The 19,404-nt window shown below is 46.9% G+C and overlaps 1 protein-coding gene across 2 annotated transcripts in view; it reads left to right on the forward strand.

The window, feature by feature from the left end:
- ITGA11 (integrin subunit alpha 11) overlaps window positions 1-19,404 on the forward strand; it is a 230,430-nt gene that overhangs the window by 166,906 nt on the left and 44,120 nt on the right. For both annotated transcript variants that reach the window (XM_044979500.1, XM_044979499.1), the window contains exons 13-18: window positions 1,623-1,763; window positions 5,790-5,993; window positions 8,923-9,053; window positions 11,077-11,243; window positions 15,206-15,348; window positions 18,434-18,544. In XM_044979500.1, the coding sequence (XP_044835435.1) occupies window positions 1,623-1,763; window positions 5,790-5,993; window positions 8,923-9,053; window positions 11,077-11,243; window positions 15,206-15,348; window positions 18,434-18,544 (897 nt within the window). The remainder of the gene's footprint in view (window positions 1-1,622; window positions 1,764-5,789; window positions 5,994-8,922; window positions 9,054-11,076; window positions 11,244-15,205; window positions 15,349-18,433; window positions 18,545-19,404) is intronic.

Below are 19,404 nucleotides of genomic sequence, written 5' to 3' on the forward strand. Positions count from 1 at the left end.
CTGATTCCAGCCCAGGGCCTGGAAATTCATCAGACACCATTGTTCCCTACCCAGCCTCCTTGGCCTGCTGGGATGCATGAACCTTCCGTACTGGGGGTGAAATTCACCACTCTGCAAAGTCCCACTGAAGCCTTATTTTGAAGGGCCTTTATGCTGTACAGGGCGAGCGTCACCCTGTGTGAATTTTACCCAGAAGCAGAAAAATGGCCAGGCTGGTTCTGCTCATGTAGATTAGTTAAGCATAAGCTGCTGTTAATCGTCTCCAAAAAAAAAATTAAAAAAAATTCAATCCGATCTCTGGCAACCGGGCAGAAAGCAAGAGTGTTATCAATGGTACTGCTGCGCAAACTCAGAATTCCGGAATATTGCCCATATAAATTCTCTGTGTGTGTGGCCCATATAGAGACATGCCTAAACTGTAACACTCCCATCTGGATATAAGCTTTCCCAAAGTTTCGTGGGGGAATTGGACCCAGAGTTTTGATCCATCCCTTGTTATATGATGTAGCAGGACAGTCAATGACCAGCTGACCTGGTGATCTGGCACTAGCATTTCCATTTCTGCCAGCCTAGGCGTCCCGGAGGGGGCCCCAGCCCAGGTGTGTGCAGTAGGCCTCGATCCCACTTGAGTGCTCCTCTCCCTCCCGTATAGAGGAGCAGGGGGACACGGTTGGGACCTAGGCCCACCCACTCCACCAGGTCCCAAGCCAAGGCCCTAGGGTCCAGACCAGCTATAGATCTACCCCAAGTGATGCTTGCCCCTGGGTCACTTCCTACCAGACTGGCGCTCTTCTGTTTGGGGCCTGGTTGCTGGCTTAGAAGACTCCACTTGATAATGTCCTGGTCAAAGGAATCTCTTTTAGGGCTTTCAGTGGAAAGATCCCTACTGCTAGAGCAGGCTTAACAAAGCTGTAGCCACTCCTATCCCAGCTCCCAGCATCAGCCTTTTTTCCTAGTGCAGCCTGTACCTTCCCCCCCACCCCACCCCCTTTCCTGGGCTACCTGTGTCCTCTTCAATTATTCCTCCACCTGGTGCATGCCCTGCACCTGCTCAGGGTGGGTCCTCCCTGGCCCAGGATTGCTCTATTCCATGCCCTGGTTCAGGTTGGGGTCTGTAGAGCCCATACGGTTTCCCTTTGACAGTGAAGGACGGATTCATTCAAAGTAGCTTGAGGAAGAAACGGTGAAGGGGCGTCTAATAGAACTGGAGCGACTGCCCGGCATATACAGTCTGTACAGGGAGGGGATTCTGCAGGGCAGAAGAATGAAGCCGCCATAGGCTTGGAGGGAACCCTTCCGTTGAAATATACACGTGTGTACCTACATTTAAACAATCTCTCCTTCAAAACCTAGTTTAACAGGAAAATGTGACACTAAGAGAACTCAGCAATGCCAGAGAAAGGAAAAGAGTCTGATCATTAATCTTTCAGCATTCAAATTCTTTTCCCGGAGATCTGTCTAGACAATAAGTTAACGTGTCTCTGTTCAGAAGACTGGAAATTCCACTCACTCCAAGGGTGTCATCCCTGAGGTATTCAATTCCTTAGAAATACAGGGACATGTCGGAATATGTGGTGGTCTCATTTACATTCCAACCATTTTCTCCTTTCCGGCTCTTTCAGATTGGCTCCTACTTTGGAAGTGAAATAAATTCCATCGACATTAATGGAGACGGGATGACAGATATTTTGTTGGTTGGTGCCCCCATGTACTTCAGCGAAGGCAGAGAGAGGGGGAAGGTGTACGTCTACATTCTAAAAGAGGTAATTAAGCTGTGGTTGTTCCATCTTTGCTCCTGCCCCAGAAGAGGCTTTGGAATAGCCTGCATGTCAATTCCCCTTCCTCAAACTTGGCTACCCTCTGACATGGTCCTCACCCTGCCCTGGGCACTCTGCCAGGGTGTGAGTACAGAAAGCATCCGGCGTCTTCCAGGGGACAATGCGGCAGCTCCTGGGGGAGAACGAAAGCATGCCGGCAAGGGGAACACTCCCATCATGCTCTACTTGGACACTCTGGGTCCATCTACACTGAAGCTGGAGTTGTAATTTCCAGCTCAGGTCGAGGTACATGCACTAGCTTTGATGGAGTTAGCCCGCTGAAACTAGCAGCGTAACTGTGTCAGCATGGCTGGTGGCTCGGGCTAGCCACCCGAGGACCTACCTAGCAGCACGGATGGCCCTCGAAGTAGGTGGCACACTGCATGTGGTGTCCCATTCGGCAGTCTTACCAAAAATACCAAGTGGGTATCCCAGGCTGGATGCAGGGCCATGGCACATACACATCTGGCTTGTCCAGAAGTGCAGCCAAGTTGCCTTCAAAGATCACCTGGCATCTTTTGTCACAATCCAAAGGAGACACAGAACTTGAAAGCCCTTCTCAGCTGTGTCTGCTACTAGACTTTGAGCGAGTTTGCCTCTTTTCCTTGTTTATAAACTGTCCTGGTTTTCTGATGCCAGCGAAGGGAATCTAGACCGTACTAAAATGCAGCTGCATTGTCCCAGGGTCCCTTTCAACCACTCTTGTTCCAAACATATTCACAGACCTTGGGGAAGGCAATACTGGAAGTTGGATTACCTTTCCCTTTCGGAAAACGTGTCTTCTGGCTACTGGCCCCTTTGTCCAGCTCACACTCTGGGGATGGGCTTCTGGGTCCTGATCGAAACCCCATTTTAATCCAGGGAAAGACTCCCATTTCTTCAGTGGGTTTTATGTCAGGACCCTGGGGAACAGGGTCTTCTGGCCAGACTATCTCCTGCTCCCAGTGCCTCAAGGATGGTCCCATGGAACATGGACAGCGTTTCTTTTGCCTTGTCAGCATTTTCCTGTTCCCAGAGTCCTGGTGCCTCTCAAAGGTTGCTGCCCTGCCCTTATGGAAAAGCCCTACAGAATCCAATAAAGAATGAAAAGTTTTCTTTTCTTCTTTTAAATCATCCTACAGATTTTAACAGAAAATGATATGCCTGCAGTGGAAGCTATAGGATTGTTCAGATGGTAACAAGGGTTTCAACCAGCTAGAGAAAGGATCGTATTCTGTACAGACTCCATGTTTCTAGACTTAAATCCCATTTTGTTTCTGTAGAACCTCTTAAATATTATGGGACTTTCCATAAGAGCCTGTTCAGTCTTAGCCTGAGTCTGTAAAGTGCAGGACATGCTGAAAGATTGCAATGGTGTGGGCTAGGGGGAAGGGACTGAGCCTTCTCATCATTCATAAGGAAGTAGTTGGTGCTAGGTCAGAGCTTTTGGGCATTAGGGCTCTGGTATCACCTGGTACTAGCTGCCTGAGAGGAAAATATAAATGCCCCGATGCTGGCAGGTGAGGGCACTCAACATCTCTCTGGGGACGCTTAGCATCTCAGAGGCTGTGTGCTGCTTTTCCACGTGTGTATTTGGTTGCAGAACTTTGCCTGTAGCAATGGGTGTTTCACAATCTCAAGCAAACCTTTTATCCAATTATTCAAGCATGTAATTGAATGAGAAAGGGAAAAAAAAACATCAATGTGAGCCTTCGCGGTGGCATTTGCTGGTTCCTTGTTGATTCGTTGTGGGAAAGGCTCCTCTAATAACATTTCAGAACTATGCTGTCTTCCTTGTTTGGGAAATTGTTTGCAGATTGCACTACCTCTGTTATGATTTCCGCTAGGATTCCAAACTCTCTGAGGTAATGACCAAAAATAGTCTCCATAGAAAGGAAGAGACATTCCTTCTCCTCCTCCTCCTCCTTCTCCTCCTCTTTCTTGGACATCCTTGTAGCTTTCACGAGATTTTAAATCTTGGCAGTGCTGAAAAAAGCCGTAAGCTCAGTCTGGTTTTTATTGACAATGCAGTGGTAAAATTGGATCTCCCACATTGGCACTGAGTACTGTTTTGAGTACAGTAAACAGGGAAGCGCTGTTAAGGAAGAGATATATACCTTTTAGCATGAAAGCTGACGATTTCTGTTCAGAGACACACAGTAGCAAATGTTGCATTATATCCATAAACCCAAACTAGGATTAGCAGTAAGTGTCACGTATGCGTGGTGACTTCGGGTAACCTCCAGGAGGAATGTTACATTTGAAAACAACACTTGAAAAACTCCCTTGGGTCTCAGTTTGCTTTTGCATTGTGACATAAGGAAGCCAGTAAATAATTGGTTAGGAAGATTTTGTAACAAATGCCCTCGCCTCCCAAAAAAAAAGTTATGCACTTCCTGCTCCATGAAGACTATAAACAGAGGCACTGTCCCTAGATTTTAACTCTTGAAAATTGGAGATTGGGCGTTACCGATGGGAGGGTTCCTGGCAACTGAAGTAGCTCCCTCTCACTCTCCATCAAATGCCTGGGGTAGCTGGGTTTCAAGACCCCAGTCAAAGCTCACCTGTTGGGCCCATGTTCCCTTGGCTCTGGGCTGAGACGTGGCAGGTTAGGTTGGGTTGTTTGATAAAGGTCTGTGCAGTATGGCGAGTTGATTTCCTTTTTTAATGCAAACAGCGTTGCTAGCGGCCACAGCAATGGGTGCCTAAAACTGAAATAATCGTAATAATGCCGAGTAAATAAACAGAATTAATCTGACAAGTGAGGCTCTGTGAAATTGCAGGGGAAATTTCAGCCGAAATATTCACACAATTTTCTTGACTTGGTTTTGTGCCCTTGGTTTTTTTATTTTTGGGGAACATTAATGAAATCAGCCATTGGGCAACGCTGCTTGTGTTCGTGGTGCAGTTTTCCATGAAATGGGCTCGTTCTCGCTCCGAAACTTGATGACCACAGCACCTGTTTTGAATTTGCAATGAAATGCAAAAATGTTCAGAGCTGGGGCTGGCCTCTGTTCACATGTTTCGCCCCAGCCTCACAGGCTGCAATATCCAGGGATCTACCCAGCTGTGGAATCCCCAGCCCCACCCTGTCCCCCAAAACACCACAGTGCCCAGGGATGAAATGAGCCCCCAGAATGTGGGTCTGCTGTACACAGTGGGTGAGGACATGCCCAGGCTTCTGAAATACTGCGTCCCTCCCACAGCAGAACAGGGTGCAGAGTTTGCTTCAAGATGAGCAGATCTTAGCCATATAGGTACAGAATAATATGTGTATGTCCAGATCCCTTCCACCTAAAGATCTCAAAGCACCAGACAGATATTAATGAATTAAACTTTACAAAACCCTTGTGAGGAAGGTAAGTGATCTTGCCCCTATTTTACAGATCAGTAGGCTGAGGTAGAAAGAATCCAAGTGGCTTACCAAGATGATAGCGCCAATGTTTGGTTGGGCCAGAAAAAGAATCCAGAGGTCCTGATTCTCTGTTCTGGCCAGGAGCCCGTAATGCTTGGTGTTCTCAGTTACAATGGGCAGCAATCTCTGTGGTACTTTCTTTCTCTCCTAGCTTAGGTATGTACATAGCTCCCCCCCCCCCATTACTATCTTTTCACCTCACACCACTCCTGCTATTATCCCCATTTAACGGATGGGGAACTGAGGCACAGGGCAGCAAAGTGACTTGTCCAAGGTCACATAGAAAGTCTGTGGTAGAGCAGAAAATTGAACACGCGTCTCCCAAGTCTTGGGCTACAGCTCTAACCACTGAACCATTCTTTCTATCTACCTACCTAAGGCTTTTATACTGCTGCCCGTCCTTCCACATGAAGTCAATAGCAATAGCAAAGCCCTTAGTCTTCTCCCTTTTTGGAGTACAATCACTATTTAGGTTTGGGGAAGGGGAGTTGTTTGTTCTGTGGGGTTTTAGGGAGTTGGTTGATTTGGGATTTTTTTATTCCTTCATCTTCATTGCTGTTTCTCCTTCCCCTTTGAAGGACCGGTTTCTTTTCAACGGAGCTCTGAAAGATTTGCAGAGCTACCAGAATTCTAGATTTGGCTCTTGCATTGCCTCTGTCCGCGATCTGAACCAAGACTCCTACAATGATGTTGTCATTGGTGCTCCTTTGGAAGATGACCACCAAGGAGCAATATATATCTTCCATGGCTTCAAAGAAAACCTCCTGAAGATGTATAAGCAGGTATGGTTTCCCTTGTCCCATGATTTCCCCACCAGCGAATTCCAAGAATTGTAATTTTCTCCCACTTTAGGGCCCCTTAGAGTGGTATATTTAGTGTCAATGAGAATCAGGCCCTGAAAAGGGGAAAAGTACAGTTTGGAATAGTTTGTGGAAATTTGACCTAATTTCTGAGGTAATAGTGCCTCAGATGTTCACAAGCCAGGAGTGATCTCAATTCATCTCTGACTACGCATTTTTTCCATATCCATTTATTTCACCCTTGAGTCTCCCATAGAGACTTTACCAACAGGAGAGGGCTAACATTTTTCGTGTTCCTGAAAGTGAGAAGTGGCAAGAGATGACAGTGTCATATCCTCCCTTGGTCAACCTATCCTGGGCAAGATCTACTCCTGATGCCATCTCATGGGCAGCGATGATGTCCCTAGCCTCTCTTTGCCAGAAGCAGGGAATGGGCGACAGGGGATGGATCACTTGATGATTCCCTGTTCTGTTCATTCCCTCTGGGGCACCTGGCACCTGGCCACTGTTGGAAAACAGGATACTGGGCTAGCAAGACCTTTGGTCTGACCCAGTATGGCCGTTCTTATGTTCTTATTGTGTTACCAGAAATTAGTGAGCAAATTAAAATGGAATTCTCCCCACTACTTTTAATGTGTGTCTACACTGCAAGCTTCATTTGGCGGTGTGTAGTGCACATACGTGCGTAGCGCCCCTAGCACTGGTGTAGCAGTGTAGATGGTGAGGCATGGTGAGCTATACCTGAGCACATACCCTGCACTGCTCTCTGCTCACCCAAGCCGTGCCTTCCCGGCTACATTGCTATTTTTACCAGTACAGTGTCCCGCTGACTCCCTGCTACTGGAGTCTTTCCCCACCAAAGGAAAAGACTCCGGCAGTGGGGAAAGGCTCTGGCATAAGAGTTTCCCCATTACTTCCCCTCTGCCAGAGCTTTTCCTCACCACAGTGCAAGGCTCTGGCATCGAAGAGCTGCTGATGGCTTTCTGCACTGCTTCCCCGCTGCCAGAGTCTATGACTAACACATCACAGTGTGGATGCAGCTTGCTTTTCACTGTGATGTGTGGCTACACATACTGCACATGATGCTGACCTTGGTGTGTAGTGCAGGCACAGCCTGTGAATTATTCAGCAAGGTAAAGTACATCAGAGGTCATTGGCAAGCCTACTTTTCAGAGAGAAGCTGCCATAATCAAGAACATGAACTATCGCATCTCCGAACATCTGCTATCTCTATTAGCACTTGTAATGCTTTTGCCCAGCTATGCAGTATTTTCTCTGTTTGGAAGTTAGCTTGTTCTTTCCATGAGTCACTAATTAATCAGAGACTCTTCTTTTGCCCAGATTGTTCTTCTTAATGTCGCTTAGCAGGCTCCAGTATAAAATCTGTCTCCAATGACAAAATCTGGAGGTGAAATCCTGGCCCCATTGAAGTCAAAGGGAGTTTTGGCATTGACTTCAGTGGGCCAGGATTTCACACTCGCTGTTTAATTGTTCCATAATGACTGTAAAACTGGTTCCAAGATATTTCCTTCACATCTCCATGCTGAAACGCACAAGATATGAAAGATGTATCGAAAGGGAATGGGATTTTTAGAGCTTCATATGGTGGGACTGGTTTTGTAAATGAAACAGAATCATAGAAATGTCGGGGGGGGACGGGACCTCAGGAGATCATCTGGTCCATCCCCCTGCACCGAGACAGGATTCAAGTAGACCTAAACCATCTCTGACAGGTGTTTAACTTGTTCATTAAAAACCTCCAACCTGTTCTTCAAATCCTCAGCAGAACCATCCTCAAGAGCTAGGAAAAATGGCACCGCTGCCCACTTACACTATTTCTAGTGGAAAGTTCTGAGAGTGATGCCACTCAAAAGCAAATGTGCTGCTTTCCCAACAAACTGTGTAAATTTCTTTTCCTTCAGTCATTTGAAAGTGACTCACATAGCTCTGACTGCTCTAAAGCCGGTGGTTAGTTCAGTGATCTCGACTGAACACAACATGTAAGCGTGGTTACTCCACAGATCAAACTTTAATTTCTAGATCCACTGACTTGTCAGAAAGAAAGCAGGGAGCCTGTTTTATAGAGATGTGGGCGCTGTGTGTTAGAGACTAAAGCCTGACTGACATAGGCACAGGCTCGTTCTCTTGCACCGGCAAGTGAATTTATGTGCATTCACACCCATGTATGCCCATCTTCATGCACATATACTCACACTCATGCCCCCACACACATGTTCATGCATGTTCCCACATACAAATGCATACATGTGCTCACACTTATGTTTTCACACACACATTCATGCTCACAAACATACTTTCACCTTTACACACTGCCATTCATGCTAGATTCCCAACAAATGAGTCTGAATGGAGGTCTGAAGGTGGTGCACCAAACCCACAAGGGAGTTCATCGCCTGAAACAAGAGATCCTAACAGCTAAAACCCAAGCTAGAATAGAGTACTGGAATGCAAGAACCACTGGGAAACTGAGTCAAGAAGTCAGAGAAATGACTGGTTCAATATTAGTGTTGTTGGAGTGAGCTAAATGAGGAGGACTGGATGCAGAAGACTCCATTCAGATGGTATCACACTACTCAATTCAGGAAACTTAACACATTCCACCAGAGATATCTGTGAAGAATAATACTTGGTGTCCGCTAGTGGGACAAAGTAACCAATGCTGATGTGTTACAAAGGACTGGCCAACAGAGTGCAGAGACAATGATTCGAGAAAGAAGGCTGAAGTGGTCTGGATATCTTGTATGGATGTCAAGAACCGTGGCATTAGACAGACGGAGAGGGAAACGCCGGCTTGTCTCATGAGTCACAAGGCACAAGAGCATAAAATAATAATAATAGTAATAGACGACTCATGCTAGAAACGCGAGTGGATTTCTTTTGTGCATTTCAGAGAATAGCAGCCGCAGACCTTCTTCCAGGCCTGATGTATTTTGGATGCAGTATCCACGGACAACTAGATCTAAATGAAGATGGCCTCATAGACCTAGCAGTCGGCTCCCTTGGAAGTGCTGTGCTCTTATGGTAGGTTATGCATCCAGGTTTTGTAACTGCCCTCTCACCAAAGGTCATTGAAATGTGTTGTCATTTAGGGGAACAACTGATTCTCCAAAACTATGACTGATTTTATACCCTTAAAAAGCCCTGTAGTGACAATAATGATCCAATATACTTAGGCTTGGAGAATTAGATTTTTTGTGTGTGTGATTTTGACAGATATCCGTATTTATTTATTTATTTGTATTTTTATCAATTCAAATGTATTACAGTTATGCAAAATGATGGGTTGTCAGCATTTTTTTATTGTTCGCTATTTAAATTTTCACAGTGGTGGGAAATTATAGAGGCGGGTCAGACAATAATTATTCAATGACAGTAATCATTAGGATTCAAAAAGTTAAAGCTTTATAATCATTAAACCACAAATTGTCAATATCACATGTCAAAATATACAAAGGAAACGTACTTCAATCACATTTTAGTAAGTTCTCAAGCAGCATTTTTCTTACTTTGCTTATCTGTACATTTCAGTTATTATTGATGGAAAGATTTTTTCGTTGTTGGGTTGTGTGTGTACAGTGAAATCAACACTTACCAATAAAGATCTAATTCTTCCAAGCCTAAATATACTGAGAAGCAGCAGGGTTCTGGACCGTTTCTGTAGAATGGTATTGGAAATGTAGCTGTGCATGAAAAGGTGTCAAAACATCACTGAATTTCATAATTAATTCCCCAGGAGTTTCAACCAAAAACCAAACTTCACGTTGTTTCCCAAAGCTCTCTTGGTTTTATTTAATTCATAAATTAATACATCAAAGCATTAATTAATGTTTGGAAAGCACCTTGAAGGCAGGAGGACAGACTCTCAGCTGATGTAAATTAGCACAGCTCAGTGGAGCTACACCAGATTTACACCACCTGGGGATCTGTCCTGAAAAGTGCTATCCACTTGCAGAGGACCAAATTCTCCTCTCAGTTCTGAGCATAGAAGCCATAGCTCAGTGGTTTGAGCATTGGCCTGCTAAACCCAGGGTTATGAGTTCAATCCTTGAGGGGGCCATTTGGGGATTGGTCCTGCTTCGAGCAGAGGGTTGGACTAGATGATCTCCTGCGGTCCCTTATGATCTATGATTGCAGAGGAGAACTTGGCTATACGTTCATTTGTGTTATTCTTCACCTACCAGTCTCCAGTTATTTCCTCTCCCGAATCCCAGTTGAAGACTGATCATTGTACAATAGTGGCCTACGGTTTGTGCCACGTATGTCGTCACCTGAGGCCATGCTTAGTCAGGTGTCCTGCAAGTACACTTGACCCATGTGACACAGCCCTGCAGAGCACTCTCATTCCTTGCTGTTCTCCTGGTCACTTCTCCTCCTATCCCAGTTCTAGTTCATCACTTGATCATCTTCAAGTTCCTGAACTTCCTGCCAGTGCCTTCTTCCTCAGTCACCTCCTTGGAGTGTCTGTGTTAAGGAGGGCGGCACTATGAAAGGGGGTTGCTGCAGCTATGTGGGGTGTCACATGTAGGCAGGAGGAGGCTGGTGTGGTTTGGGCTATGCAGGGGTGCAGCGGCAGCCCCCGAGCCCCAACCCTACTCCACTCCCCAGCAGAAGCGCCAGGCGGTGGGGTGAGCCCCACCCCCCAAACCCTGCTGGGGTGCCGGGGGTGGACAGAGCTTTTCCGGTCTGGGGATACAGGGGGTGGGGAGAAGAATGAGCAAATAGGAGGCCACAGTGGGGGGCGGAATGGGGCAGGACGGTGGGTGGCACAGGGGCGGGGCCAGGGGGAAAGGAGCAGGATGGTGTGGAGCCATGGGAGGGGCCGCAGGCAGAATGGGAGCGGGACTGCAGGTGGAAGGTGTGGGGAGGGGGCCCCCCTACTTGCTCTGCCCCAGGGCCCCACGAAACCTTAATCTGCCTCTGGATGGGATGCTTCACGTCTCATCCAGGGAGAGCCCTGCAAAACCTACGTATAGACACCCGCTTAGGTGTCCAAAGACGAGCCACAGCACTGCGGTATAACTCGTGCACCTTGTTCCCGCCCTAGGTCCCGCAGTGTTGTCCAGGTCAATGCCAGCATTAGGTTTGAACCATCCAAAATCAACATCTTTAACAAAGACTGCAAGCGAAATGGGAAGGATGCCACCTGCATGTCTGCATTTGTCTGCTTCACTCCAGTCTTCCTCTCCGCTCATTTTCAGACGGCAAGTGTGGGTAAGCGAAGGCTCCCGCTCTGATTTCGCCTTTGCTCTTGTGAGAATCGACCTGTTCATTTGTCTTTACCTGGCCTGCACTGGTAAGAGCACTGCCAAGCTGCTCCTGTCTAGTAGCAGGAGTGGAGGTGGAGAGGAAAATGAGCTAAGAGCTTGTTAGGTGCAGGGTAGCACTAATCGCATGCGCTTAGCCTCATCTGACATGGCCCGTTCTCGACCCAGGCCCCACCCCTTTTCGACCGGCACACTGGCAAGTAATGGAGGAGATGTGCCAGGCCTTGTAGATCTACCACTACTCAGTGCAGGGGGCTGCACCTAGTACGTCACCCTGTTAGGGTGTAGGCGTAACCTCTGCTCACCCCTCCACTGGAGTGCAAAGTCTTGCAGTTCCTCCTCTGCACGGTGCAGGGCCTTGCAAAGTCCAAGCTTTGCCATTAGAAAATGGTGGAAATCAGAACACTAGGTGAGCAAAGGGGCTCTTGTTACCGACAGTCCACGCAAACCCGTGTAGGTCCCTGTGTGTAGCGGGGCGGCTACCCCGCTCCTGGGAGGCTGATTGGGGAAGCGGCCCACACCTCATCAGGCCACAGCAGGCCCTGATAAAAGGGCGAAGGGAGGAGGTGGGACAGTCTCACTCCAGCCTTGGAGTAGGAAGGGCCTGGCTGCCTGGGAACTGAGGGTACCTGACACAGAGCAGGGCTGGGGAAAGGCAAAAGGAGCTGGGGAGCTCCAGCCTGGCAACTCCCCAGGCTGAGGCCTTGGGTAAGGCCTAAGCAGGCACTGGGGCTGCAGAGGTGCAGCCCGGGGATAGGCAGAGGCCGCTGGTCTGATCCCCGTGCCGGTGATGAGTGGCCATGACAGACTGCAGTCTGCCCCAGTGAGCGGGGGCTAGAGGGTGACTGGCAGTAGCCACTCGGGCAAGGTGGGTGTAGAGGGCTGGGGGTTCCCCTGGGAGGGGAGACCAGAGCGGGGGGTACTGCTGGGGCAGAACCCTGAGGTAAAAGGCACCGGGGTCCGGGAGAGACACTGGGGCCTGAGGCAGGCGAGACACCAGGCAGCAGAGGGCACTCCGAGAGCTGGAATTGAGCTAATTCCCGAGGCAACCAGCAGGAGGCGCCGTGCCAGGGAGAGTTCGATCTGCTACACTGCATTCATAGTATGATTCCAGTCCTCAGGGCGATTAGCACAGTCAGCTCTCACCGTCGAGCAGAAAACGCAAGCTGGAGCAACAACGAATCGCTGTGCAAGTTTTGTTAAAGAAAATAACCCTCGATTGGAAAATGTGCCGCGGTTCTAGGGATTGTGATGTAGAGGGAGCAGTGGGACCCCAGCCGCCCTGAAAGGAGATCGTCCAACCGTGTGGCAGGGCCGTGCACAGCACAGTCCACCCAGCGCTTGTTCTGAGGGTAGTCAAATTCCTTCAGGATTGACCTCTGCTCTGAGCTTTGTAAAGATCCAGAAGCAAGGCCGACTAGGCTGCAGTGTTCAGTCTCTCACCCTGGCTACTGCTCTGTTCTGGGACAGCTTGGTTTACAAAGGGAGCCCTCCCAACCATGGGCTGTGGGAATTGTCACGGTTCTCGTACAGTCTGTGTGTGGGAGTGTGCTGCCTTGGTCTTGCATCCACACAGTACATCTGTGGGCCATATGCCTACATACTTGGCTAATATCACAAAGAGCCTTTATGAACCAGTCGATCCTGCTTGGCTTTAAAACACTGCCCGCTGCTCTGACCTGGAGTCTACACACAGGATGCCCATGACTCAGCTAGAACAAAGAGAAAGCAAAAGCAGCATGGCCTATAATAACCCCCCAGCAATGTATAGTAAAATGCTATGACAGGGGCTTATGTTATGAGTGAAGTCATGTCCCCGGTGAAGGCAATGGCAAAATTCCCACTGATTTCACCAGGGCCAGGATTTCCCCCTATAATGCTCAAGGCTGATATTCTGCGTGTAACTCACCCTGTAATTTTAGAGCTTGCAGAAGAGGGTGACACAGAAATGTGTTAGAAGGCAGAGGAGATGCAGAGGGTTATCGCTCAGAAGTACAGTGCTGCTGAGGGACAAAGGAAACAAGAGAAGAAAGAAGCTAAATTCTGAATGTCTTAGACTTTGGATCTTCCATCTTTTCTTAGCATTGCACTAGCAGGGTATTGGGTCCTAGCACCGCACTAACACACACAGGCCATTTGGGGTTTTGTCGTGATGTGGGGAAGGGGGGGTGGGGAATGTACAGCAATATTTAAGAAGAAACATGCTCTCTCATGATGGATGTAAGGGATGACATGCAAAGCAGAAAGGGTCCTTTCAGAACCAGTACATTGGATAGAAATCAGACAAATGTTTAAACAGCCTGTGCATTATTAATCCGTGTCCTGAAATGACCCGTTTATATGGTGGATTGTTAAAACACGAATGTAAATACTTCTAAAATGTCTGTTAAAAAGCCTAAAGTGGCTCCAGAATCCCAAATCCCTGACTCCCAGATTCTCAGGTATTGCTGGTGTCCACAAGCTCCTTTTCCTTCTGCGTTTGGCCAGAAGGTCATGACCTTTCCTCTCTGACCTCACCACAGTTATCCATAACTTCGTAACCTACAGATCGGATTACTGAAGTGGGGGGCTGCTCTTGAGAGCATCAGCTGGTGCAGAATCCATAGGGTGACCAGACAGCAAATGTGAAAAATCGGGACAGGGACTGGGGGGTAATAGGAGCCTATATAAGAAAAAGTCCCAAATATCAGGACTGTCCCTATGAAATTGGGACATCTGGTCACCCTAAGAATCCAGCTGCTTGTCTGCTTGATATATGTGTCACGTGGAGCATATTAGACATGTAGTCTGGTTTCCAGAGCTATTCATGGGATTAACTTTGATTTGTTAAACCCTTCGTACTCTAGCCTGGGTCTAGGCTGCCTTAGAAGCTACCTCTCTTTGTCTTCTGCTGACAGCCCCTAGATTTTAATTCTGGGAGACTGTTCATGACTCACCTCTCTGGAATTTACTTCCTCTGCTAGCGAGCCTAACAAAGCCTGCACCTGGGTGTCAATCTCATCCTTATCCTCTGATCTTTGGCTGGGTTGGCATGAGCGATGGAGCTGCCTTTGTGCTTTCGGTGGAGTTTCCTTCTGCCCCATCAAGGTGTTAATTGTGGTGATTCGGTTGTATAGGAGCTGAGCTCCAAGGCTTGTAGAGGGTGCATGCTGCAGCATAAGGCAGAAATATACATAAACAAATAATTCTGGGCACCAGGTGGCTGACACAATGGACAGGGGTCCATATGTGCTGACACAGGACGATGTGAGGGCTGGCTGTTTATACCTTATAACACTGGCTCCTCAATCAGGGGTCCGGGGCCGCGAGCAGGATTCAGGGCGTCCGTCAAGCAGGGCCGGCATTAGACGCGCCAGGGCCCAGGGTAGAAAGCCAAAGCCCCACTGCACAGGGCTGAAGCCCAGGGCCCTGAGCCCCGCCACTCAGGGCTGAAGCCGAAGCCCGGGCAGTGTAGCTTCGGCGTAGCCCCTGTGGCATGGGGCCACAGGCAATGGCCCTGCTTGACCCCTTGACGTCAGCCCTTGGTTTTATATGCAGAAAACCAGTTGTGGCGGCACAGGTGGGCCGTGGAGTTTTTACAGCATGTTGGGGGAGCCTCAGAAAGAAATACGTTGAGAACCCCTGTCTTACATGACCTGCGGTTTGGCCAGCTTCTTAAAAGGACAAAGTGGCAACAACCAAAAGTTGCCTTCAGATCTCTGAATTAGCATCTTGTTTTTAAAAAGGGAGCTTTGCTAAGCTCTGCTGATGACATTTTGAGTCCACGCATTGACAATTCATAGATGTTAATTTTATTCTGGTAGGAGAATGTTGATTTGTGCTCTAGGAAAGGACGGAGCAGAGCGGAGGCTTTGCCACATAAAAATGTAACAGTAGAAAGAAATCAGAATCAAACATTTCCCTTTTCAGGATTAAAATACAATGCAACCATTGACGAGCGAAGGTACACGCCACGGGCTCATCTGGATGAAAACAGCGACCGGCACACTCATAGGCTGGTCACATTGTCTGCAGGACAAGAACACTGTGACAAGCTAAATTTTCACGTCTTGGTAAGTATACATGGCACCAAACTTGGAGACTCCTTCAACTCCTTTTGTAGTCAGTGGAGAGATGGAGTGGGATTTAGATCAGGCCAGGTAAAAGAGTTCTGCTTGGCAAAGATCTTCATGCAAAACAGAAACACATCAGAAAGTAGGCATGTAAGCCAAGCAGAAGTGCCTTGAGTACATCACATGGCTGGAAACCGGGCTAAGCTTTATCTCCAAGTCCGGATTTATTATTGCTGGGTTTGATGTGGTTAAGGATGAAATCCGCTCCGAGTGAGCTGGTGAAGTTTTATAGCTGCTCAGTCTGCTGTGTGAGCCAGCAGGGGACCTGAACTCCTCCCAGTCCCCAGTTATTTTTTTCTAAAAGTCTTTTATCATTTCAGTGCTGTAATCTATGGAATTCATACCTGTCTGCATCGCTCACGTTTGAGGACCAGTCCAAATGGTTCTGAACTCAGTACAAACACACGCAGTGACTTTGATTCAGGACCAAATGTTTTCATTTTCCTTCCCAGACTTCTTCACTTTGTGCATTTCTCCTTCCAGTAGACTCCTCTTGCTCTTGGGTTAGAAGCCAATTAAAGCTTCTGCATAGCAGAGCCCAGCCAAGAAAGAAATATGGTCAAATTGACCAACCTAAATGATGGGAAATTACTCACAAGTGGAGATAGATCTGAACAGAAGCCTGGATCCAAACAGCCGCAGATTTGGGGGAAATTTGGATCCTGATCTGGAGCTGAAATTCACAGCTAGCCAGGCCAAATCCCCAGACTCAAACTTCTGTGAAATTTGGGAAAGTTTGCGTCTGAAGTTTGAATCCGAGTTAGTGATTTGCATTCATTTCTGCTCATAAGTTTCTCTCTGGCATTATTTTCTAGAGCCAGATGTTCAAAAGACAAACCCTCCCCCGCCCCCATCCCCACACACACCGATATTAAACATCTGCACCTTTGTTTCTGGTTCATTAAGACTCAGTCAAGGGCAGCCATTATGTCTCTCTATATACAGTTGTTACAGTTTGGGAAATCTGGCCTGGTATAAACAATCACTCTTTGTGATGATCAACTGTTTCAAAGCAGATGTTCTGCACTCCTAAGTACCCCTTGCACTTGTACAAACACACACACACGCACACGTACCTCACATTTTATTTGTATAGGTCATGAGGCAAGCATGCAATCTCAGAGCAGTAAGAGGCTGTGTTTGTTGTCTCACCTATGTAATGTCCTTTAGTTGTAAGATGAAAGAAGACAAATGCAAAGTGTGTTTAAACTGTGATACATTTACTTTGTAAAAAATTGTTCCACCATGTTTCAGTTTGTGTTTTCATTGCACCCAACTATTCCCGCAGAAAACATTTATCCATTTTTAATGATGTATTAGAGAGGCTACAAAAGCAGAAAACCCAATAATAATGGGGGATTTCAACGATCTTCATATTGACTAGTTATATGTCACCTCAGGAAGGGATGCAGAGATAAAATTTCTAGACACATGAAATGACTGCTTCTTGAAGCAACTTGTCCTGGAACCCACAAGGGAAGAGGCAATTCTTGATTTAGTCCTAAATGGAACACAGGATCTGGTCTAAGAGTGAATATAGCTGAATCACTTAGTAATAATGACTATAACATAATTACATTTAACATCCTTATAGGGGGGAAAATGCCAAAGAAACCCAGCACAGTAGCATTTAACTTCAAAAGGGGGAACTACACAAAAATGAGGAAGCTAATTAAATGGAAATTAACAGGAACAGTCACAAGGGTGAAATGCCTTCAAACTGCATGGAGACCATTTAAAAACACCATCAGACTGGCGCAAATTAAATGTATACTCCAAATAAAAAAACAGTAAGGAGGCTGAAAAAGTGCCACCATGGTAACGAGCAGAGTAAAAGAGTCAGTTAGAGACAAAAAGACGTCTTTTAAAAATTGGAAGCCAAATCCTAGTGAGGAAAATAGAAAGGAGCACAAACCCTGGCGAGTCAAGTGTAAAAGTGTAATAACACAGGCCCAAAAAGAATTTGAAGACCAACTAGCTAAGAACACAAAAACTAATAGCAAATATTTTGTTAAGTACTTCAATGTTGATAAATGCAAAGTAATGCACATTGGAAAAAATAATCCCAACTATACATACAAAATGATGGGGGCTAAATTAGCTGTTACCACTCAAGAAAGAGATCTTGAAGTCATCGAGAGTAGTTCCCCGAAATCATCAACTCAACATGCAGAGGCAATCAAAAAAGAACATGCATCCGACGAAGTGGGTATTCACCCACGAAAGCTCATGCTCCAATACGTCTGTTAGTCTATAAGGTGCCACAGGACTCTCTGCTGCTTTTACAGATCCAGACTAACATGGCTACCCCTCTGATACTCAACAGAATGTTAGGAACTATTAGGAAAGGGATAGATAATAAAACAGAAAATATCATAATGCCACTATATAGAGCCATGATATAACCCACACCTTGAATACTGCGTGCAGTTCTGGTCGCCCCATCTCAAAAAGATCTAATAGAATTGAAAATGGTGCAGACAAGGACAATGAAAATGATTAGGGATATAGAACAACTTCCATATGAGGAGAGATTTAAAAGACCGGGACTGTTCATTTTAGAAAAGAGATGAGTAAGAGGAATATGATTGAGGCCTATAAAATCATGAATGGTGTGGAGAAAGTGAATGGGAAAGTTATATACCCCTTTGCATAATACAAGAACCAGAGGTCACCCAATGAAATTAATAGGCAGCAAGTTTACAACAAACAAAAGGAAGTATATCTTCACACAACGCACAGCCAACCTGTGGAACTCATTGCCAGGGGATGTTGTGACGGTGCAAAAAAAAATTAGCCAAGATGGTCAGGGACACAACTGCATACTCAAGGTGTCCCTAAACCTCTGACTGCCAGACGCTGGAACTGAATGACAAGGGATGGATCACTCAAAATTACCCTGTTCTGTTCATTCCCTCTGAAGCATCTGGCATTGGCCACTATCAAAGACAGGATACAGGGCTAGATGGACCATTAGTCTGACCCAGTACAGCCATTCTTATGTTCTTATTTTCTCTGCCTCTAGGACACAGCAGACTATGTGAAGCCTGTGACATTTTCAGTCGAATATGGGCTGGAGAATCCCGACTATGGTCCCATGATGGATGATGGCTGGCCAACTGCATTTAAAGTCTCTGTACGTAATGGTCATTGCACTGGGAGGAAAGTACTCTGCATGGGATAGCCCACTGCAGAATCAGTCTGAGCAATAGTCTGCACTAATTATCTATAGTGCCTTCCACCCAAGGATATCAAAGCTCTTTATGGAGGTGGCTACGGTTTGGTCTCACCATTTTATAGATGAGGAAACTGAGGCACGGAGAGGCTGCTTGAGTAGCCCACGGTCACACAGGGTTTGTCTATACTTTGAGCTGGCTACTCTCGGTTCTAGCCCGAGGACGTCTCCTCCCGCTACAAATCACACCCCCAACTCGAAGTGTAGATATTCACATGGTCAGCCAGGTGTCCTGACTCTCAACTGCTGGAGCATGTCTGCGCCAGTAAATCTCAGTGATATCCTACCTGCACAATGCATGTTTGGTATTTCTTTCTCTGTGACCCGTGGCACATATGAGAATCCATGTTATTGGTATCACTTAAAGCCTTACCCTCAGTCACATCAGAGCCAGAGGTATTAAAACCTCGTCCCCTGGCTTTGACAGGAGAAGCAAAAATGTCAGTGGTTAGCCATAAGGGGCTGGATTCCGTGGTCCAGCAAGTTCACTTTGTGCCACTTGTGCCTACATCGTGCAAAACAAAGCTAAGCGCTCAGTGACTGTCACTGGGAAAGTCCCCTGGTGCAGGGGGGATTAGTGCAAAGCCGGCACGAACAACTCCATTATCCCTGTGACAGAAACCAGCCCCCAGCATAAGGGGAGGAGGGGACACGTCTGTAAAGGGGGTGTTATAGGAACAGTCTCTGCTGTCCCTATTCTCCAGTTTCCCAAGGGACTGGCACGGAAGTGGCGTAAGTTAAAACCACCCCCTGGAGCCAGG

The sequence above is a fragment of the Mauremys mutica genome, chromosome 11 (genome assembly GCF_020497125.1).
Source record: "Mauremys mutica isolate MM-2020 ecotype Southern chromosome 11, ASM2049712v1, whole genome shotgun sequence".
NCBI lineage: Eukaryota > Metazoa > Chordata > Testudines > Geoemydidae > Mauremys > Mauremys mutica.